This window comes from Ischnura elegans, chromosome 6 (genome assembly GCF_921293095.1).
Source record: "Ischnura elegans chromosome 6, ioIscEleg1.1, whole genome shotgun sequence".
Lineage (NCBI taxonomy): Eukaryota > Metazoa > Arthropoda > Insecta > Odonata > Coenagrionidae > Ischnura > Ischnura elegans.
Genome location: NC_060251.1, coordinates 20,107,915 through 20,132,242, shown reverse-complemented (window position 1 = coordinate 20,132,242; position 24,328 = coordinate 20,107,915). Strand labels below are relative to the sequence as shown.

The window sequence follows — 24,328 nt, the reverse complement described above, 5'->3', positions numbered from 1 at the left end:
TTTCTTTTTTTTTTTTTTTTTTTAATTTTTCATGTTTTTCTTCTGAATCAAACTTTTGCGTTCACATTTACTTTTGCATAAATGTTATTTCCTTATAAAATGTTCCTTTCTTAATATCTGACTATCCGAAAACCGTGATCATTTATTTATTATTCCCAAAATTTATTTGCATTACTCACTCGCTGAGCATATCATCTTCTCTATTCTGATTTTTTAAAAGTCAGTGTAAAGAAATTTTTTTCAAGAAAAAGATTTGGGTAGTACGTTTACAATACATTTTGACATATTTAAATATCTTTATCATATTAGAGTGATTTTATTATTTGTGCCTTCATTAATGGTGCAAAATGGTGCATTTGTAGTTAATGGCAGGTAAACTGCGGTATTACGAAATCAAAGGTAGCATATATTATTGATGGTACTTAGTTTTCATGAGATAAACTTTATTCCCAATTTCATCAAATAATATATGCAACGCTATTCCATCATTTTTTCATTGTCTACCCAATATTATATCACTGATTTGGCGCAGCTCTCCATCAAAAAGGGCATAGATTTCATGCTTAATTCCTCTAGAGCAGGGGTCTCCAAAATACGGCCCGCGGAAGGCTTTCATGCGGCCCGCACTCTCGTTTTAAGTAGCGCGCGATTCTCGCTCGTTTAACTCTGTGAGACGCCGATAGGAGCATTGCAGCGCTGTACTGCACGTCAAATTCGCCTTCAACAGTTCATAAATAAGAAATACGCCACCGGATTCTTCAGTAGACATTGGTATCGAATACTTCAGTCATCGGCAAAGTTGCTATCCGGCCCGCGCACAGTGGTCTGAAATCGGAAAAAGTCGGACAAAAGTCCAAATTGGCTTTTTTTGAGATAGAGACTTAAAACTTAGTATAAATACTCATAAATGGTGGCTAATTATGGATGTGTATGCCATTTTACATACATTTGATCCGTTGCTGAGATACAGCAGCTCAAACATGACCAATTTTTCAAAAACGCGCGCAATCTCGTTTTTCTCCGAAAATCTTTGAACGTAAGCAGGTGGTATTGCAGTTGTATTATTTTTATGGAATAAAAAACACAATTTTCCTTTGATCAGATGCTTTGGCTATATTTTTTATGATTTTTGAAGATTTTGGTTCACATCTGCCGTAACTATTGTAGTAGCATGAAATTTGAACCTCACGACTCAGTAACAAATGCGCATTTAAGAAATAGTTAATGCCTTAATTTTAATAAAATTTTATACTTAGACTTTATCTGGTTAATTTTGGCTATCCTTTAGGTAACTGCTGGCAAACCTCGAGCTCTATTGTTTATATTTACTCTGATCAGTGAACCAATCTGAGAATATTAACTTTGTTTATGAGTACTAAGTCATCGTCAACGACGTCATAGGTTTCATCAAAGCCTTGGTCGGCATCCGAGTATTAAAAAGTGGGAGAGAGGCAAGCTGCTCTTGATTGTTGGGGGTTGGGGTCTGGTCGTTAACGGCGTTTGGGTATGGATGCAGCGAGACGAAAAAGACTGTGGGATCTACTAGTCGAGGGCGCGGTGGGATTAAACTCAGGTCAACCGCAGGGAAAAGGGATTAGGGTCGCTCACACGTGCCCGCGCTCCCATTGGCGGAGGAGAAGCCCTGCGTCACACCCCCCCCCCAACCCAACCCACTCTCCCCACCCCAACATACCCACCTGACCGCGATTCCACCCCCGCAACAGCAGCGCCCCTAGCGGTCGACACACAAACCACTAGCCATATTGCTAACCACCAATATTATAATCGTTACCCCCGACCTGCTTCCTTGATTTTGCCTTGGACACGGTGACTACCCCACGCGGGGGATACATCATTAAAAGGCTCTCCTAATTCGTCGTTCACCTCGTGCTGGGCCATTTTTGAAACACGCCAAACGAGCATCAGTCCTCTCGTAACGAGGGCTGACCTTGAACATGCACTTACCATGTGATAAATTCCCATACTGCCGAGTGAACCAGCGGCGCAGCTAGGAATTAAGTCTAGGGGGGGTTTCAGGCGCAACTAATACTGGTGTGTCTGGGAGTATGGCATGCCTGCCAGGGAAGTGCGAGGGCCCTCCGCCGGAAAAAATTAAGATAAATGGTTAAAAATGGTGAGTTTTACGGCCTTCTGAGGGATATTTTATTAATCCTTACACTATTCTATAAGCAATATTAATATAAATAAATAAAATAGATTAAACTTTAAAAATTGTCTGAGTTCTGGGGGGGTTTTATCCCCCAATACCCCCCCTCGCTGCGCCACTGGTGTGAACAGTGGTAATATTCACATTAATTGCAACGAGATGAAATTCCCCTGCTCCGGGATTTGAACAACGGACACTCCGCTTTTCGAAAAACTGTCCCGACTAATTTACCATTCGGATCCCTTGTTTCCTTCATACATGACAGTGAATATAGATTTACCTACGGAGACGACTGGAGCATTCAGCAGATGATACGTTTTTTCATAGCTCAACAAGTAATTATATGAAATTAGATCAAACAATCCCTTAAGATGCAGGCGTTATCGTATTGAAACATTAAGTCAACATCATTAGGAAACCAATGTGGGAGGTTGTTTCAGTCTTAATCCCGTGAAATTCTAGCACATTAAAATTATGTACATAAAGGTAATGGCAACCTTCCACTGCTACTTTAATTTTACGGCCGATTTTAATACATATTGTTTTATCTTAAGCTGATAATAGAAGCTAACACCAATTGTGTTGAAATCTGGTCGCGAAATTGAAGCATCATTGAAAAATTGTCAGTAACTTTTAATTAATTTCTTTATTCATTGCTAGGATACCCGTAAAATCGGCAATGAGCCGTGAAATCAGATGAAATAATTGGAGTAATGTGGGTGTACAAAAAATTTCAAGGACGAGACGAGTGAGGAGGGATTCAGGGGTTCAGGCTCTCCTAGGAATGTGTGAGAGACATGATGTTTGGAAAATCTTTTCCAAATTGATCCCCCCGTAATATACTACCTCCCCAAATATTTTCTCTGGTCGCGGCGTTGTGAAAATGGTGAATTATATTGCATGTTAGTCTACCCTAAGCTAAGGATTGCTGGTGGTTATGAATGAAGTAGGCATAACAAATATTGCTTTTTAATTTTTATGGTTGCAAAAAACAATAAGTACTTATTAATTTTTAATATTGTGTACACATTAGGAATGTTCCTTTGACATGCGAGGTGAATGTTTAAGACAATTTCCAGGTATTCACTTATTTTTGGCTTAAAATAACTAGACTCTCCTGGTCGCATCTTTCAAAAACTAAGAACAATGAGCGTAACATATTATATAGAATCATAATCATATAGATTTAAGAGGAATAGTAGAATTTCGTATATGAATGCAGTATTTAAAAGAATTGCAAATCAAAAGTTAGGATCAAATAGTTGCTTTCATCGCGTTGCCACAGTAAATCTTCCTCAAATATACCTATTTTCATGCAAATATGCTGAGTGAATAAGGCTACACCAAATCGTACGATACTAGCTTATTAATTACAATGATTTCATTATTATTATAGTATTCTACTCATTAAGGTAGGTTTTCATGTAGCACTAAAGAAGTAATCTGGGAGCCTCCCTTTCCTTCCGGCGCTGCCTTCTTCAATTCACTGTAAGGCCTACTCCCTTTCAATCTATCTAAAAATCCTATTCTTTCCCTTCCCCTCCCTCGTTTCCCTAACATTCTACCCTCTAACACCATTTTCAACATCCCCTCCCCGCTAAGCACTAACTCCATCCATGCCTTCTGTCTCTTCCGTATCTCATCTAAAAGCTGCCTCTCCTCACCCACCATGTCAAGCACTTCGTCGTTCCTTTTCCTCTCCGTCCATTTCACCTTCTCCATTCTTCTCCATACCCATATCTCGAATGCCTCCAATCTTCTCTCGTCTTCTTTCCTCAGTGTCCACGTTTCCGCACCGCAAAGCGCTACACTCCAGATCAAACTCTTCACTAAACTTTTCTTTAAACTCTTGCATAACGATCCTCTCAGTAGCTCCTTCCTGTTCATGAACGCCTCCTTTGCTAGTGCAATTCGATTCCTGATGTCCTTGCTACCGTGTCCGTTTTCCTCTAATCTGCTGCCCAAAATAGTTAAATTGCTCTTCCTGCTCAAGTTTTTCCCCACCTAATTTTATCTCGAGTCCCACATTTCTCGCTTGCGATGCTTTACAACACCGCATTAACTTAATCTTCTTGTGATTAATCCTCATCACATACTCCTCGTACCGCTCGTCTAACGCATCCACTAGAGCCTGCAATCCCCTCGCTGACTCCAATCTACACCTTATCTCTTAAGGATATCCATTAGCTATACCCAGTTCACCCTATCAAACGCGTTTTCAAAATCCACGAAATAGACATATACGCCCTGGTCATATTCTAGATTCCTCTCCACGAGGGACCTCATTATTGCAATTGCATCACGAGTTGGCTTCCCTTTTCTAAAACCAAACTCATCCTCGCCCAAATACTCGTTTGCCCTCGGGGTTATAGCCCCCCTTGGGTATCCAATTAAGACTTGATAGAATGGAAATTTTTTCCGACCCCCACTACTGCTGGAATTTTAGCCCCCACTTAGCCCCCCCATGTCCATATACTAGATCTGCCACTGGTAGTGCATACTGTTTTATAATACAATGCAATGCCGTAACATACGAATTCATACCACAAATATTTCAGCATTATAAATAAATTGCCTATTGATGCGCATTATTGTATTCTATATCGTGTATTTATTTAATTAATGTAGCATTGTATAGTATTTTAAATAAAATGATAAGAGGTCAAATTGTTGCCATTGCTTTTGAAGCCCGACGCTTATCACAAAGGTGATGTTCTGTCTTAGAAAGTACTTCTCTATACGCTGTAGATTTAAAATGCGCTATTTTCTCTCTGTTTGCAGCAACATGGGTGGGCGGAGGTTACATCAACGGTACAGCGGAGGCCATCTACACCCAGGGCTTGGTTTGGTGCCAGGCGCCCTTCGGATACGCCCTCAGTCTCGTCTTCGGTGAGTACCTTTGCATTTGTACGTATATCTATACTGTGACATTTCTCCCATTACAAGAGACTACTGATGAATAAACTGACCTTTTGAGGTCAAATTAACATGAAATTAGACGGGCCGAACGAGTCAATTCTTCTCAGTTAAGCTGAATAGTTAGCTCTACATTTCGGCAAATATGGGGGCTGAGTACCTTTGCGTTTGTATGTATATTTATACCGTGACATTTCTCCCATTACGAGAGACTCTTTACTGATGAATAAACTGACCTTTTGAGGTCAAATTCACATGAAAGTAGACGGGCCGAACGAATCAATTCCTCTCGGTTAAACTGAATGGTTAGCTCTACTTTACGGAAATTGAGGTGGCTGCATTGAAGAGGACCCAGTCCGTTCGGTATAAGCTTGATTAATACTACCACTTCGGTCGCTCTTTGACCGCTATCAAAAATTGTCTGCAAAGCGATTTATTTATTCTTAATGTTTTCAATCACAAGAAATAATATTAACACAAAAATGTTAGAAACTCTATAGATTGTCATCTCGAATAAAAATCTCAGTTAACAGCCGTAGTCACTGTTCCTCTTGAAATTCGGATCGCTCGGAAGTCAGCGCTGCGTGTGGCGTCTTTTGTTAACCCATTCGTTTGCTCTGTGGATGATAGCATAAGGGTCGACTGGAAAATCGTTATCGTAATACTCGTGGTGGAATCGACCACAAAAATAAGTATATTACAGTTCCATGTGAAAAAGTGTTTTTTGTGGTGAGTGTCTGGCATCAGTGTACCAATATGTAATGCCTTTATCATTGATAGAGGCGATTAAAATACTTTATATAGTTCCTCACGAAACATATTTAACGCTATAATCCTTGGTTTTATGAGGAGTTGTGCAATGTATTTTTATCCTCGCGAAGATTCATTTATGTTTATTAATTTAACAATGTAAGTTTGGCCGCTAATTGCATTCTATTGAAAATGCTAATTAGGTACTTTTGCTAAAGGAATACACTTTTAATTCGATGAACCTATCTCTTATTGTAACGTGGTTGAAGAGCGTAACCTCGTTGTAGAAGCAGGGAAAGTTCAAGTAGTACGGTGGGGAAAATATTTAGGACCGATGTCAGTTTTCTCGTTCCTTTGCTGTGGAATTTTTATGATTTTTAGAAGTAATTCCATCTCAAAGAGAATAATTAATTTCCGTTAATGACTCAGTAGCTACCCGATAACAGATAGAGATACTGAAAAAGATCTAGTAGATGGGAAACCTCATGAAAACACCAAGTGAATATTACCACAACTGTTCAACGTCACTCAACATCACATTGCCGCCAACATCGTTCCATGCATCGCTGTGACTGAGAATGGCAAGCAGAGACTCTGAAGCCAAAGTAGCGGTGAATGAACTTAATTCACTGGTGAATTGGAAGCTTTTGTTTAGCGGGAAAATTTCTCTTTCTGAAAATTAAACTTTTTTCTGTTTTTCTCTATTAAAAAAAAAGTTAACTATGTAGCATCAATCTTGAAAACAATTATAATAAAAATTTCGATACCCATCGACGTCGAGAGGAAGAATGCGAAATGCGAATAATGCGGCGCTGGATAATGTCGTTAGTAGAATTTTAATTTGTCACTGTAAACATTCGGTCTCCTCTACGTTCTTTTTCATTTTTTTTGCTTTAGTATTCTACCAATTTAGGCAGGTTTCTATGAAGTAATAAATTTCCTTCAATCACTGTCCTCTTCAATTCACTGCAAGGATTACTCTCTTTTAATCTATCCAAAAATCCTATTCTTTTCCTTCCTCTCCCTCGCGTACCCAGCATTCTACCCTTTAACACCGTTTTCAACATCCCCTCCCCGCTAAGTTCCCCCTACATCCATACCTACTGTCTCCTTTGAATCTCATCTAAAAGCTTCCCCTCCTCACCCACCGTGTCCTGAACTTCGTCGTTCCTCCTCCCCTCAGTTCATTTTTCCCTTCTCAATTCTTCTCCACAACTGCATCTTAAATGCCTCCAGTCGTCTATCGTCCTTCCTAAGTGTCCACGTTTCCGCACCGTAGAAAATTACACTCCAGATCATACTATTCACGAACCTTTTCTTTAAACTCTTAGATGACGATCCTATCAGCAGCTCCTTCCTGTTCATGAGCACCTTCTTTGATAAATCCAATTCTCTTCCTGATTTCCTTACTACTGTATCCATTTCCATTTAATGTGCTGCCTAAATAGTTGAATTGCTCTACCCGCTCAAGTTCTCCCGCATCCAATAGAGCCTGCAGTCCACACGCTGACTGGCTAATCAACGCCTGATCATCCGCGATCCTAACTGATTTGAGCATCATTTCTCCCACTTTTATTCCAGCTTCTAACTCATCCCACGCTTCCCTTACCATCTCATCAGGGCACACGTTAAAAATCAGCGGCGATAGAGGATAATTCCTCGCCTCACTCCCCGGCCAATGTTTTCCCACCTAGATTCTCCTTCCGCTCCCTCACTTGCTTTGTCTGGGCCATGCATAGATTAAGAATCAGTCGTCTATCCCTCCAATCTACACCTATTTTCTTGAAAATATCCGTTAAAATTACTCAGTTCACTCTATCAAATGCATTTCAAAATACACGAAACATGGATACACGCTCCGGTCGTATTCTAGGTTCCTCTCCACGACGGACCTCATCATCGCTATTGCATCACGAGTTGACTTTCCTTTTCTAAAACCAAACTGATATTCCCCCAAATACTCGATTGCCATCGCCTCCATTACTCTGTTCAGTATCCTCAGTTATACTTTTGCCGCGTGCGACATTAGGCTAATAGTCCTATAATCTCCGCATTCCACAGCTTTTTTTTCGGAACCGGAACTAGTCTTCACGAAGTCCTACGGACATCATCCCATTGATCCTGCGTACTAGATCGAAAAACCTTTTCTTTCTATCCTTCCCTTGATTTTTCAGGAGCTCACACGGGATATTGTCCACGCCTACTGCTTTCCCAGTCTTCATATCAGGAAGGACTCTATCGCTCTCCACAAGTGATATCCCCGGCCCAAGATTATTTTCCTCTACTGCACTTTCATCCTCTATAGTCTATCTTTCCGGCCTGTTTCTTCCATCATGCAGATCCTCCACGTATTCCTTCCATCTAACCTGTACCTCTTCTCGCTCGGTTGGCTTTCATCCATTTTAGCCTTAATTTTAGACATTGCTCGCCCTCTTCTTCCGCCCGATAGCGATTTAACTTTGGCTTACAACGCGCCTACCTCTCCTTCCTTTTGAAATATTTACATTTCCTCACACTGCCTTTTCCATCAAGCCTCCCTTGCTCTCTTCGTTTCACGCCGTAATCGATTATTTATTTGCCTTGCTATTTATTCATGGTCTTCCACTTACTTCTCTCATCCATTTCTTTTACCATTGCCTCCGTAACCCAAGGCTTCTTTATCCTTCTGCAGTCAACGTAGCCCATTGGCTTCTACGCCGCAATTGGCTATTCCCATTTTAATATAATCTCACCTTTCCTCCACAGTCCATGTATTTTCAATCTCCGGATACTACTTTCCACTATTTCCTTATATTCTCTCCTCATAGTCCCCTTCAGAGGTTCTACGTTCCATTTCCTCGCATTCCTAATTTTCGTAAGTCTTTGGAATCTTACGCTACATTTAAAGAGTGCTAGGTTTCGATCAGAATCCGGATCGGCTGCAGGGAAGCTGCGCGAGTTTTTCACATGATTGCTAAAACTCTGTCTTACTATGATGTGGTCTATCCTATAATACCCCCTATCACCTGGAATTTTCCATGTGCACCTTCGCCCTTTATGATCATTGAACCACGTGTTTGTGTTGAATAAGTTGGTTCTCCTGCAAAACTCTGCTGCTTTCTCTTACATATCATTCCGCACTCCTAGTCCAAAATCTCCTATTTCGTGCCCATCCCTCCCTTCCCCGACTGAGGCGTTCGAGTCCCCCATCACTACCAGATTTATCTCATCCGGTGTTTCTCTAATTATTTCCTTGAGCTGTTCATACATCTTATATACTTCTTCCTCCCTATGATCACTAGTGGGCATGCAAACTTGAACCACCACGAGGTTGTTGGGTCGAGCCTCAATTGTTACCATCAGAGTCCTATCGCTTACCTAATCCATACCTACCACCCGCTTACCCATCTTCCCGTTTAATACTAAAGCTATTCCTTGCTGACTTTCTTCCCCACCTCTATAAATGAACCCATATAAATACCCATCATTCCAGTAGTTCCCACTTGTCTTTCACCTCATTTCGCATAATCCTGTATCCTCCCTTCATCCATTTTTCTTTTGATGTTTTCTAGCTTCTCCACCCTCATAACTGTCCTCACATTCCGCGTCCCTACATTTATTGCTACCTTCTTCTTCTCCATCTTCTTGGTTATCTTTGATCTTTTCTTGATTGCTGCGGCTGATGATGATAAGTGTCTGGAAGGATTTCGCATGTTGACGACCCCGAGGACCTTGCCAACCTCGCTGCCGTGAACGACACCCGCCCTTTGCGGACGGGTACCGTTCGATGAGTTTCCGAGGCTCATTTGGTTGCACTCCATGTATTCAGGGAAGAGATAGTTGGTAGGGTTTCCCATTTCCATTCCAACAGAGTTTTTTATCTGACACCATCACGTGGACTACCTTTCGTTTGGCTCCTACCTTTCGACCTATCTTACATGTGTGGCCCTACCACTCTACCAGGGATAATTTGGAATTAATCCTGCCAGTGCAGCTCCAGGGGTCATAGGAACGCGTAAGCCTTTCCACCATGACATGGTTGTATACCAAGGGTAAGGTTCTTATGTATAATTAAGTTATTTTAAACTTTCGCAGTCAACGAGAAATTCTCAGGTTAATTAGAAAAGAGACTACTAATGCCGTAAATTTGCCTAAAAAACGATTTATTTCTCTGGGGAAATATAAGGATATTTTTTCATGTATTAGTTAAGTGTTCAAAAAGGTCTCATCCATATATCGTAAACATATCAAATACCTTCGTAAATATCATGCAAGCAATGAAGGTTTTAACACTTAATTTTGAGTTATTTTGGGTTGAGTGTTAATGTGACAATTTATGGGAGAAAGACAGTGAAGCAGGCGATAATGAACAGCAAAAATAGAATGAATCAATTGTTGACGGCGCAGAAGAGAGAATATGGGGGAGTACGATTGTAAAAGTTGTGGCTTGCGGGTGTGTCTTTGCTCCCGAGTTTTTCGCTGAGAGGTACGATACCTTTAACTTATAAAAACTGTTTATAAAGTGTATAAACCATATTTGTGAAGTTTGAAGAGGAAATAAATAAAAAACGTTACAAGGTAGAGGCCGGACTAGAGTGATGCATCCAAAGGTTTGGGACGTAAATCTACTACGCTACGCTGATTTTTCGCGGCTTTTAATCAGTCTCAAGTTCCCAGCTGTTATGGCTGTCTACTTAGAGTTTCTTGGCTATTAGTAGTTTCGGGCGATTAAAATTCTCGTTGTGATTATAGCATATCTACGGCTGGCTTAAGTGGGGAAGGAAATATGGGAGGGGATAAGGGCAGTTTTGGGGACTTTGTGTTTTGAGTTATCAGAAGGGGTATATTCCCAAAGGGTTTTCAAAAGTTCGTTCTGCGTCGCTGCGAAAGATTTTTCAAACCTGGGAAGGTATAGCCAAGCCTTTCAGATAAATTCAAGAGCAGTGTCTTTTTTAACGAAGTTAACCATATCTTACGGACGCCAACATACTACGGAAGATTAGATCATATAAATAAAATAAGAGAGATAGATTGTAGAACAGACAGGTTCAGAATGTCTATTTTTCCACGATCAATAAGAGATTATAAAGGCAGCGATAGAACTCATAAATATATTGCATGACTTGTAGTGTAGCCTACTAACCTATGTAAAACTTAATGCATGTTTCTTAATTTTATTATTACCTATTTCTAACAGCATATGGTAGTATGATTTGTTAGTATGCGTGACGTTTTTTGGACTGTGTGGTGTGCATGTGGGAGTCCAATTGCATGCTGGTGATTGGTCACCCCCTGCCAAGCACCCTAGAGGAGGCTCGCAGGGTATTAAGTAGATTTAGATGTATGATTTCAGAATGGTGAGAAGAGGAGTTATCTTCAGGTCTTTCCTGATATTTTTGTTTGAAACGAACCAAGGTGCCCCAACAATTCTTCTTACGATGACGTTTTCAGCAGACTGGATTCGTTTTAGGTGCGTCGCTGCAGCGTGGAGCCAGGCCGGGGATGATTAAGTCAGGAGAGGCTTGGTGCAGCTGTTGTATAGGAGCAGTTTTGTTTTGTGGCTCAACGGCGAGGTAGATTTTAGTAGAGGTCGTAGTGCTGCGTGTATTGCTTTCGCCTTATTGATTGAAGATTTAATGTGTTCGTTCCAGGTCAACCGTTTGTCCATGTGGACGCCAAGGAATTTCGTGGATTGTTGTTTCAGGATTCTTTGGTGACGTAAATCTAATCCCATGACGCAATTCGATGCTTTGAAATGGGATCGTGTTCCTCAAAAACATTGATAAATTTTATTTAAAGCTGAGCAAAGGATAAAAAATGCAAATTTCTTCGATTTGGAGCTCCGTCTTTTTTTATTATTCTTTTGAGATCGCGCGACCCTGCCGACCTTTCCGTGTTAGAATGTTCTGATGGCGTGCCTTCATCGTCAGAGGGCGGTGGAAGAAACGCAACTTCTGCGTATCAAAGTCAAGCCCTTCTATTTATTGCACCTTTTTCACATTTTCGTCACGTAAATCGACCGGTGAAACTGTTTCAGCTGGAGAAAATGATGGAAAACGGCCTACCAGTGACAGGTTAGGAATTGTGGGGTGGAGGATTAGAACATGGAAATTCAGAGAAGGCGAAACAATCTCCAAGAAAACTTTATCTCGCCATTTTCTTGTTCTTTTGTTCCATTTTAGTTGGATCTCCGGAGAATGAGTGTTTCTGGAGCTGTTATTTTTAAAATTACGATTGCGGGCCACACGTCGTAATTACGAATGCATTTCAGCATTCAAATAATCCTATTTTTCTGTAAAAGTAAGTGGAAATAATGTCTGATAGCAGTGGCATAGCCATCCGGACCCTCCACGAAATATAAAAACGTAATTATTTTCCTTCATAAAATAAAACGTAATATTGAAAAATCATGACTTCAAAAATATTTCTTTAACAAATGAAGTTTTTTCGATTATTAAAAATGTTAAAATTAGTTTTAAAAACATTACTTTGTGCCCTGTTTTTCAAAAACTTTCCCCCATGGTTTTGGATCCCCCAACGAAATTCCTGGCTACTCCGCTGGCAGACATGTACCGTTTAACACTATAGATTCAGCCACCCAGGAATTGTAATGAACATGGACCACTCACGATCAGTTTACGAGGCCCGTCGGATGGTAAATGCCACGGGGTTTTCGATGAAGTCCATATAAGCAAGAAAGAATATTTTCGCCTAATTTAGTCAACACAGACTTATAAAATCTTTACATAGGATGAATGTACCAATAACTTACACAGCAGATGAGTTTTGATGATGCTTTTTGAGTTTGATGAATTTTTAAGACAGAAATGAGCTCACATACACCGAGGATGAAATTCCCCACAGAAGTCAATTGACTTTACCAGGAATCGAACCCGGATATTATAGTGATACCCCTGATTGCTGGTCAGGTATCCTACCAACGACACTACCAGACCTTATTTTTTTGCAAGGCGAATCTCAGACTGGGCTAACCGAACATGTCATTGTCGTGTTCACACTGTGGCACACGTGATGGAGATCGTGCTTACTAAACCACTGTTGGAGAATAAACCCGTCTTATTTTTAGTCGTCGCTATGCCAGATGGAAAGAGTATGAGAGTTCAGGGCGATCCCTTCGAGGATACAACGCACCGGGGCCGGGAACCAAGCCAGTGGCTTATACGCCCGATCACCCGGGGCGTGGTCTTGGTTCGGCGGCCCAGTGGATGTCTGAGGAATTCAGGCTGGTGGGAGTTCCCTGAAGTCTTCCGGCCCCCACGGGGACGCGCTCCAGGGAATTTAAAACTTGTGGAACCACGTCGCCTTCACCCTTTTCATTTCTTATTTCATTTTCAATTCTTATAATTGAAAACAAATCAAGACTTTGTCAATATGGAGGTCACTGGATCGAGCCCCACTGACAACTTTTTTTGTTTTTTTTCCCACCTTTTCCTCATTAAAATATCAATGACAAGTATATTTTCAAAATGAAACTTAAAAACCGTGTTTATCGCAAAATATTATTCGAGATAATGACTGATGCCTTTAAGCCAGTAACGAATTTGAAGTGCAATCGGTACCTCAGTTTTTCATATATCTTAAGAAAGTTATCCTTAGTTGTTTCTCTAATCGGATTGAGTGATTTATGTACTCCTAATATCCGTCGATCGTGGTTAGGTCATTTTTTACCCATTGTTTTACCTTGGTATCACAATAGTCAAGAATGTTATTTCTTAGTGAAAGCTCTCGCTGATCATCACAGCCGTATTTTGAGTATTCAGGTATAATCCACGCACTATGCTCGAGCTGGTCATTTTTGCGGAAGTGAATAGACAGGGCAGTATTTCAAATACAAGTATTTTAAAATACGTATTTGAGATACATTTTTAGTTTGTAATTGTGAAAAAAACGACCGTAATGCATATTATATTTCGTATTTAAAATTCAAATTTTTGGTATTTTCCCGTTATAAAATAAAAAATACATCTCTAAAACACTTTTGAAGTAGCTCTGATAACACTTCTGTAACATAATGATTCAAAGAGTACTTCGTTTTCGTTAGAATCGTTTTGTTCATGTTTGCAACTATCCTTAACTGCCAAGGCAGGTTAATTTTATTTAAGATCTCTTAGTTTCCATACAAATGTATTTTGTATTTGAAAAGGTATTTAAAATACTATTTGGTCGTTCGCTTTTCAAATACTTAAGTCAAAGGTATTTTATATCTTGCATTTCAAATACATTTGCAGCGAGCGGTATTTTGAATTTTGATTTTCATATTCTCCTATGTGTTTGCTGAATTTTGCCCAGCCCTGTTAATAGGTCAGCTTTTCAGTGGAGTGAGCTAACAACCGCTCATGGAAGCATATGATATAAATAGGTTTGCGTAGCTACTTCCCATTAATACCTACATTTAAAAAAATGGATGATGACTGTGCATATTCTGTGATCAGAATTGATTAAAAAAAATGTTTTGTCTCTTTTAAGTGCAATATTAAATGGGGCGAAACTTCATTTATAATGGTAACAAAAGTTTTTACTGATGGTTACCGGCTATTATGTCGTGCCGTGGGTTTACACCTCGAACTATCAAAGGACAATACTTTAGGGAAAGTTTCCCATTTGATTAAGTATACCGGGACTAGCCACGGTGATAACTATTACGGAGTCACCCGCAATGCACAAGTTGTGTGAAAATTCCACAGAGGAGAATAACACCTCGGTAGCTTAACTGGCTAAAGCACTCGGCCGGAAATCGAGGGATCCGGGCTCGAATCCTTTATGTAGTTTGATATATTTTAAAGAGATGAAGACTTGGCTGGATTAGTTTAGGCTAAATTAATTTAGGCAGGCTTAGGGTGCTCTTTAATACGTATTGCTATCATCTACCTTTTGAATTCCAAGGGAAAGTTCCTATGGACGGAAATAAGGCTCTTGATAAATGGGCTTTGGGGAAATTAATTTTTGAGTGCTGGGCCATCTACACTACTCGATTTCATCGTATTGAAGAATGATGCGTGACTAAGTCCACTTCTCCTCCTTTACCCTGAAACTTTAACCTCTAGACTTAATTAATCAATATAACGCGAGCTTGAATCTGCTATTATAATTACCACTTGTACCTGAAGCATACTTACCTATATGAGAGATATCACCCCATAGCGGCTGTTAATACCCAGCGTTTGCTGAAACTGGAAAGAAGAAAGTGGAATGTTTTACTTCAACGCCATTTACGTGGATAAATACTTATAAAATGAGATAGGCTTATAAATATAGGTTATCTAAATAAATTTTAAATGCTAGTTTATGGGATTGCAGATAAATAGCATAAATATACCCCTTTTTAACCTTGTCTTGCATGTAGCATCGGATTATTTAAATATTTATGTAGATAATGAAAAATTTCTCACAAAGACATATTCCAGGTTGTGTCCGGGCGATGTTTAATTTTTTAAATCAAAATTTTTATAAAATTAGATGAATTCATTACGTTGTTTTACCTCGCCATGAAATTTACAAATGTTAGTTAGTCGTATTGTGCCAGAAAAACGGTTTCATATTCTTTTCCTAAGAAGACAGGTTGCGGTAAGCTTCGTGTAAAAAGTAGAACACGTCATTAGTAATATCAAAATTGTGCCGCAACTAACGCAAACATAACTTAGCAAGTTATCTGTAGTTAATACCCAACTCTTCCACCTTTTTGTCTTTTTATCAATAAAGATCTCATTTGGTCCGTTCATTAGTTAAAATTAATTTAAAAGCAGGTAACTGCCAACATTTGTTCGGCGGGTTAGGAAAGGATTGTAATACGATCTTATTGACACTGCTGGGAGAAAAGATGCGGATTATCACGAAAAGACATCGGTGATCATCATAAATGTGCTCTCGCAAAAAAATAATATTGATCAAAAAGAAATATGCACTATTTTTAAAAGTACCAAATTATATTTAAGTTTCATTTTATGGGGGTCAACAAACAGCAGATGTTTTCATTTTAGTTCAAGTTAACCGGATGACGTAAATTTAAGCGTGATCTATAATAAAAATAATTTTTATACCCCAAAACTGCCATGGAATCATTTTAGACTGTTATATACTCCATTAAAGTCTATTACTTTCCCAGCACGTATTTTCTTGCATTTAATTTCTAAAATCTTAGCGAGAAAAATATCCATGCAGTAATTTCTGATTGAATCATATCCAATCAATGTACTTTATGGGCGAAGATTAGGTTTTTTTACAGCTGTGTTTTAAAAATTTCTCCCGTGGTTGTTACTTCTTAGCTACCAACGTTCCAACGACGGATACAGTTGCGAAAACGTCGACTGCTCGAAATGGCTATCCCAAATTGTGCTTGAGAGACCTTGATTCCATCAATGAACCGAAAATACCTTTAAATCATTCGAGTCACGTGTATCTGTGAAAGCTTTCTGGCAAAAATAAAATATTTTCATTGACCCAAAAATACTGCATCAAGCCCCAAAAGACGTGGAACACCGAATAGCAGAGGTAAGGATGGGAGTCGGATGTCTCACCCTTAGGTAACGAAGTTAGCCGTCACCGCCTTCCAACCGAGGTAGTCAAAGGAGCTGCTTCGAATTATAAGCAGGAGTGCGGCATGCATTTGTGAGGGGTCCGTCAGCAGAAGGTACGGGCGAGACCTTGGAAGATTTTTCGTAAAACATAAATATTTCGGGCGAAACCACATCAAGGTCAGAGATTTCAGAGAAGTGAATGGCTAAAAATGTTTTTTTTTGTCGAGGAGATGAAGTGAGAGGAGATGGAAATGTAACAAATATAGGTGTGAGAAAGAACCGCCAGTATAATGTCGGTGATTGAACTGAAAGTCTAGATAGAACCTTAAATCAATTTTTCTTATTATTTCGGAGAAAATTCTTTTCAAAAACTCAGTCATTGTAATAGCCAAAGGTCCATGCGGAGCTAAGTTAATCTTCATCGGCCAACAATCAGAAGATATTTTGACTGAGGTACATAAGCATCTTATTCACCAATAGGGTAGTTTCCTTTATCAAAGAAAACGAAAGGCATTGATTGCCATTTGTTACCCACCATTAGTGTATTCATAATATACAAATTATTTGGTTTTAGAAATACCGGTTTAAACGAATGGATATGGTCAATTTTAACCTCATTTGAAAAAGGTCAGATTGGCGCTCATGCGATTCCACTCCACGTGACGTCACAGGGACCTATTTTCTATACGAGTGGATAGGAGTTTTGCATGGTCTGAGATTACCAATGCATGCACGAGGCACAGAGCTCAGGGAAACATGTCTTAATAATCACCCATTAAAATTGCCTAAGCTCGGAAAGTTTTCTTCGTTTGATAGGGTATTAATAATCCTTATTTAAACCAAGCGCTACGTGCTAGCAGGGTACTCAGCTACCTGCTAACAGCCTGCGTCGTATCAGCGCTCAAGCCTCGCCTCAAGGTCACCTCACAGGGTAGCAGCGGGAACCAGAAATACGTCACTCGGACTTTTCCCATCATTCCTACTTAGTCGTCGCGTTTTCGCACGCTTGAAAATTTTCCCTTTTCGTTCAATCGCAAAACATAGATATCGTCATTCGAAAATCTAAGAGCGTGAAATACGTACTCCAGGAGTAATAATCTTTCGATTTAGGCAATAAAATAATAAAAGGAAACCACCATATTGTCTCACTCTTACTTGTTGGAATCCTTCGTCATCAGCAAATGTATCTCATACGTGGGACTCTTTCACTGATCATACTGACCACTTTTATTTCCACTTCAGCCTTCATCAGCCCATTAATTCTATAGATTTGGCCGATGAGATTGTCCATCTTCGTTTTTGGACATTCAAAAGACTTCTCTTTCATCGGGTTTTTCTAAGAACGCACCCGTTACTTACTATTTGATCCATTTGATCTAAGAATAAAATAAAATAAAATTATTTTGTTTCATTCCACACTTTATTTTAAATAGCACGACCCGGGTTTCAGCATCTAATGCTATCATCAGATTTGATTTATGATTTGATTTAACGATGATAGCATTAGATGCTGAAACCCGGGTCGTGCTATTTAAAATAAATTGTGGAATAAAACAAAGTAATTTTTATTTTATTCTATGAAGAAGCAATTCCACAAAGTAACGCCTGAGACCGTGCCATTTGATCTTCATCATTGTCGAAAATGAAAAGAATACTTCGTTGACTTCCACTGGTTTATTTCCTCGGTGCGAGATGTTTCGAGGTCATTATCAAGTACCAACTTACCCACTTACCCACAGTACTCAGTGACATTTATGGATCAAAACATGTCGTACTAAGGAAATAAATCAGTGGAAGTCAACGAAGTCCTCTTTTTATTTTCGAATATCAACTTCCACATAGTTGAGCGTGATACCATTGAACGAATTCATCATTTTCCTGGCGCACTAAATTTAAAGTCCCCAATTACCAATTTCAAAATGATTTTTCAACGTACAATGTGAATCCTCGTGTATATTTCTCGGGCTTGCTCCCTCGGTTTCTGGACTAGTGGATTACAACGGCACCAAGAACAAAAACTCCACTACTCTCAAATTCCTTTTACCGTAAATTTTACACAGTTGATCATATCTTGAAACTTAGATTATGAATATGACCTACATTTTTAGCAACCATGTTTACCTAAAAAGTAAATTCCCCTAAATTAGGTGGCAATTGAAATATTTGATTCTCAGTAAATGGTTACCATATTCGCCACCTTGCTCGAATGCCCTTAAAAACGAGTATTCTTATGATTAGAAACTTGATAAAAATATTAAACCACGTCTGTACAGCTAATTATAAACCTATAAAAACTCATTGAGCCAAGGAAAATTAAGGTTTGGTTAATTTTTTAGCTCCTTTCTAGTATTTAGTTATTCTTATCCAAACATGAGGGCACGTCGTTTCTGCGACGACTATAGCTGCCGGTGCACCACGGCGCAAAAGGAGGATAATCTGATTATTATTAGCGGTGACTACCTCTAGTTAGCAAGAAATCAGAGGTTCTCGCTTGGAAACATAATAAAGATACACTACAGGTAACCTTAATAATGACATAGTGTATTGTCGAAACCTGGGTCGGTTATTAAAACTTCTGTGGAACATACAACAGTGTATCTTCATTATCACCATGTTCCACCAAATATCGCCGTCCATCCTTAAGTTCTCACTTGTATTGTTAAGAATCATAGCACCTACGATAGTTTAGTTCTAGATAAGCTGACTCAGGCTAGGTTTAACAGTCTCTGCATGTAAATAACTTATTACTTTGGAAATAACTATCATGATTTTTTTTTGGTATGTCATTACTCATCCACGAATCACCTATGCACTACGTTAAATTATCATTCTTTTTTATTAATAACCTATAGTTTTTATTTGCATGGTAGCAAATTCGTGTCCTTAGCGCCCTCATAGTTTCCGGTCGTTATCTTGTATGCTTGGCCTGTGTCCAGCGAACGAGCGTGTTTTTGATTTAGGCTAGCATCAGTGCTGCATGCCTGGAGTGGGATCACCCCGTGCCACACACCCTTGTGGTGTCTTTCACGGTACCTCGCAGATGTAGATTTTTGTATTATCTTCTTCCTGTTTGCTAGAGTTAGCTCTAGCTAACCCGTAGCGAAGAGAAAGAACAAGAATAAATGCCCAGTTCTATGCGTGGGCGAGGATACACCTCGCAGACCAATCACAAATGCATGATTGTGACTCGACTCGATGTTGTGCTTCCATATACTTATGGCATGCATCGTCCTCGGATGAGGACTCGTTTTAGCCCTTAACCAGTGACGTGAAATATTTGGTACTCTACCAGTGACGTGCGGTCTGGGAGACCGCAGTAAAACAAAAGATCGTAAAACTTGCAAAGTCATTTTTATTGCTTAGTTTACTGTTTCTTTGACTTCTCAACTATTATAAAACTTATATTTAATATTATGCATTCCAAATACGAACCAACTTTTTCAGTAAAAATTGTTATTTGGAAAAGGATAAAAAAACTGATATCAAAAACACTTGAGAAATTATTTTTACTATGGTACTTTTTTTAATTAGGTACTTAATTATCCACGTTATGTGACTAGAAATGTTTCCTTATAACTTGTTAATTATTATTATTATTCCTGAAAAATCACTAGGAATTGTTTTTAACAACTTTTTGAATCATTTCCACCAGCATTACGTTTATTGGTTTTTCCAATTTAGTGACTTGAGGTCTCACAGACCACTACTCAAATTCAGTTGCAAATTTTCAGAAATAGATAATAAGAGCGTTAAATTTTAAGAGTGCTATGTCCTTATTATACAAAAATTATGACGCTCAAGAGTATCATAGATATTTTAAAATAGCAATTTTGAAAATACTCATACTTTTAGAAACGCAGCGGTCTCTCTGACCGCACGTCATCAGTTATGGGTTAAAATGTACTGCGCGTCCTCTTCGGAAGAAACCCCGACCTCACGTGACCCAGCACCGAAGTCTCCCGCTCCGCGTCGGCCGCAAAGGAGAGAAGCATGCCCATCGATCCACACCTATTTCGGAACGCTTGCCGTCTGACGGATGAGCATGCCGAGGGGGGAGGGGGAATAGGGGAGGGGCGACCTTTGGCCTTCGAAGCGCACGCCATCCGACAAGCCACCTGGGATTTGGAGAGAGAGGCGAGTTACTCCCTCCCCTCCAATAGAAGAGTCCACCATAAGAAATGCAACGCGGGTTTTCCACCGGGCCAAGTTTTTCATGCCCGTAATTTTCCACGATCATTAAAGTTGTGCCCGCCTCGGTTGCGGCGGGGTAAAGTCCTCGCCTGCCAAACAAGAGGTCGCGGGTTCTAGACCCGCCTGGGTAGGTTTCCCCATTCCAGGGCATGGCTGTTCTTGTGCGTGCAATTGTTAAATTTGTTGAATAACCCGATATAAAATGGCCAATATGAGCTTATTCGTTGCTTGGGAATAAAATCAAATAAATTATATGATTTAGTATAATAATAAAATATAATAAATTATAAAATAAGCTATTACGACCTAACTTTTAATGTTAATACATCACTTTCAAGGTGCAAATGGTGTTTAGTACATTGAATACCTATATAATATTCAATCTGCATATATTTATACCAATATAATATGAAATTATATATGTGGAATATTGTATAGGTATAAATCACTATAAATTGAATGCATTACACACCATTTGTATCTTGAAAATGATGTAGTAACATTGAATCCTAAGTCGTAATAAATTTTAAAATCGTGGAAAATTACAAGTGTTTATTTCGATATAGAAAAATTTCACTCTATCCCGTTTTAATCTTCGGATTTTATTTTTTTCATGCTCGACGTGTTTCAGCTCGCCCTAGACTTGCGATTGAAAAATTGCTCTTATTAATGCGGACGCAAATTTTTAACCGAGATTTCTGCTTAGTATTCTTAAATAAGTTTTGCTTTACCCTGTGATGTAAATTTCCAGAGTTCTATATTTCGTAAACGAAAGATAAAGCTTATTATGTGTTAAATTTCATGTGAAAAATGAGTAAACCATTTTACGTTGCAAAAGCACAAAAACGTGAGCCAAAGTATTCTAGACTCATGAATTATAGGAAAAGCACTAGGTCAAAGTAATATTGTATTTTTTTCTCCATGAAAATCGTGCCACCGCAACACCGTCTTCCAATATTCAAAGATTTTCGAAGAAGATCGCACGTGTTTTAGAGCAATTTGTCAAGTTTGGGCTCCTGTATGTCAGCAAAGGGTCGTGTTTATTTAAAATGTAATATGAATCCGTGATTGGAAGGCATTTATGAGTATTTACGCCAAGTTTCAAGTATCTACCTCAAAAATGCCATTTTGGACTCATTTACGCCTTTTTTCGCTTTTGGGTCACTGTGCGACGCTTTGGCGAAGTCTTATTGTATGCTTAAGGGGTTGTGCTGAAATCCATTTCGAGACTATGAAGGTCTATTTTGTATAACCTAGCAGTTGCACGTGGAATGGTAGCACCAAAGGGACTACACAGGAGGCCCCATTAAGTTCCGAATTAGCTTGATTCATGCTGCCGCTTCGGTCGCTTTTTAATTGGTACACAGAAATATATCCTAAGTGCAGCGATGTGCTCATGGCGATTTATTCATTCTCAGTAGTTGCAATTGGGAATTCGCACTCTCGAGGAATATCATTGAAACGTTATTTACGCGATTTATATGCAGTATCGAAAATGAATATAGTTGATAGACTTGATTATAGTTCATTTCCTAGTGGAATACGGATCACTCGACCATATGGTATTTGGAGGAGGTGACCGACAGCTGAGGTCATTTGCGCCATGAGAGAAGAGTAGGTAAGCGAAGGTAGAGAGAAAAACGTCGACGGTATTATGACTCATTCACATTACGATTGTTCCAGCGATTGTCGGAACTATCGTGCATTCACACGAAGATTCTTAAAACCTGTGCTGCCCTCTAGTGGTGACATCTAAAGTGAACGGGAAATTGACGGTTAGCAAAGCTGTTGAGATATGCAGGGTCAAGATATTACTGTGTTCAACGTGTATTTACCGAAAAATTTTTCTTCCACCCATATTCTTCCTTCCTAGGACAAATTCATGAAAAAATAGAGCGAAGAGAGCTTCTCGAACTTTTCGTCTTTCTCTTGTCGCTTCCTCTTCCGGTCTGCCAGCGCCTAACCATCGTAAAGTGGCTACGTTCGGAACTACGTGAACTATTGTCAGGACATGCATTCACACGGCTATATAGTTCGGCCAACTATCGTTAGGACGATCGCTCCGTCTATCGTAATGTGAACGAGGCATTAGCCTGCTCTTAGCGGAAGGCGCCAAGAGGACCACGGCTTAATCTCCCATCCGACGGACGGAGTTCTGAACTTGAACTGTCCTCTACACAACATTCAAACTGGTTTCGGGCAGTCTCTGAAAGTTCTAAGCCACCACCGGGATTTGAACAAGAGCCTACGGGGTGAAAAGTCAACTATCTATCCACCACACCAACCCGATACCCTCACTCTACCGTCCGCGCCGCGAGTGGCGACTTTAACGAGCATATTTAAACGCGCAGCTACTTTTTAAATTAAATGTGTTATACCTGTTACAACAGCGGGACAGCGGACAGCGGGAACAAAGCTGAAGGACTGAACATTTAGGAGACTAGCGAGGTAAAGGAGGATGATCTTGGAACGGGAATGCTAGACACGGTAATTGAGACAGCCCTTCTGGATATGAAATCGGTAGGAGTGGACAATATCCCGTGTGAGCTGCTAAAGAATTTAGAGAAAGTTGAGAGGAAAATGTCATCTTAACTAGCCCATAAGAACTGTAAGGAAGGGTCTTGGCCGGAGGATTTCGCGAAAACAGTTCAAATTCTGCTTTCAAAAAGGAAGATAGCTATAGAATGCGGAAACTATTGTACTAATAGCCTCATATCACATGCGGCAAAAGTGGTAATGAGGATTTTAAATAGAACTATGGAGGCGAGGACAAAGAATTGTTTGGGCGATGATCAGTTTGGCTTCAGAAATGTCAACCCTTGATGTAATAGCGGATGTGTGGACCTAAGTGGAGAGGAACCTGGAATATAATCGAGAGCCTATGCTTATTTTGTAAATTTTGAGAAAACCTTTACGAATTGAGCGAATTATGATGCATTTATCTTATTATTGTTACCTAGTTATCTAACGGAGGAAGAGATGAATTTTAAAAACGGACGCCAGTATAGATATTCGTTTAAATTATCCTGGAGTTGATACCCTAATTATATACCCTATGCAACAATTTTCGAGGCCGCTAAATATTTTATTTTTATTTTGGAGATCCAGACTTGTGGGTAAGAAATCATTATTCCCGCAAAGTGGCTTCGAAAGAAATGTGTCCCCTTGTAAGAACGATTGTGCAAATTCACGGTGAGCAATTCCCTCTCTTGAAGCTGCAGAATATTTTACAAATGTTTTCGCCGTTGAAATAATGCTTGTGAATGTGAGCGACTTCTGTGGAGGGTAAACGATATAGAGAGAGAGGGAGCACTCAAGTTGCCCACTAACACGCATGAGGTATATCTCATCAGATATATTTGCCAATAAGAAGTGAAGCAGTGCTATGAAAGTGTGAAGAGAGGTCTTCCTTTTATCCAGAATTCCATGACTTATATTTCTCATTGAGAGCGACGACTGGCTACGACATTTCATCACTCATATTTTGAAGGGCATGGAATTTTTGCCGATGAATCTTATGTGAAGTGTTTCCTCAAACCTCTGTCCGAGTTAATTACTCCTCTCTGCTCTTACCTACCATATGATTCGAGTTTTTATGAACAAGATAAACGATAAAGCAATCAGAGGACTTAACACGTGATACCATCAGGATTTGGGGAATGACGGCATATCAAATAATAAGTAAGGAAAACAATAGCCAGATAGCGGAAAGTAGAATTCGCCCGGAACTGGTGTTGAAGTAAGTCTCAAATTAGTTTGCCATGAAAATATTTATAATCTGAGTTCATAA

The 24,328-nt window shown here is 39.5% G+C and overlaps 1 protein-coding gene across 2 annotated transcripts in view; it reads left to right on the top strand.

Annotated features, from left to right (window-relative positions):
• LOC124160163 (high-affinity choline transporter 1) overlaps positions 1–24,328 on the top strand; it is a 93,926-nt gene that overhangs the window by 44,697 nt on the left and 24,901 nt on the right. For both annotated transcript variants that reach the window (XM_046535921.1, XM_046535920.1), the window contains one exon: positions 4,949–5,056. In XM_046535921.1, coding sequence (XP_046391877.1) covers positions 4,949–5,056 — 108 coding nt within the window. The remainder of the gene's footprint in view (positions 1–4,948; positions 5,057–24,328) is intronic.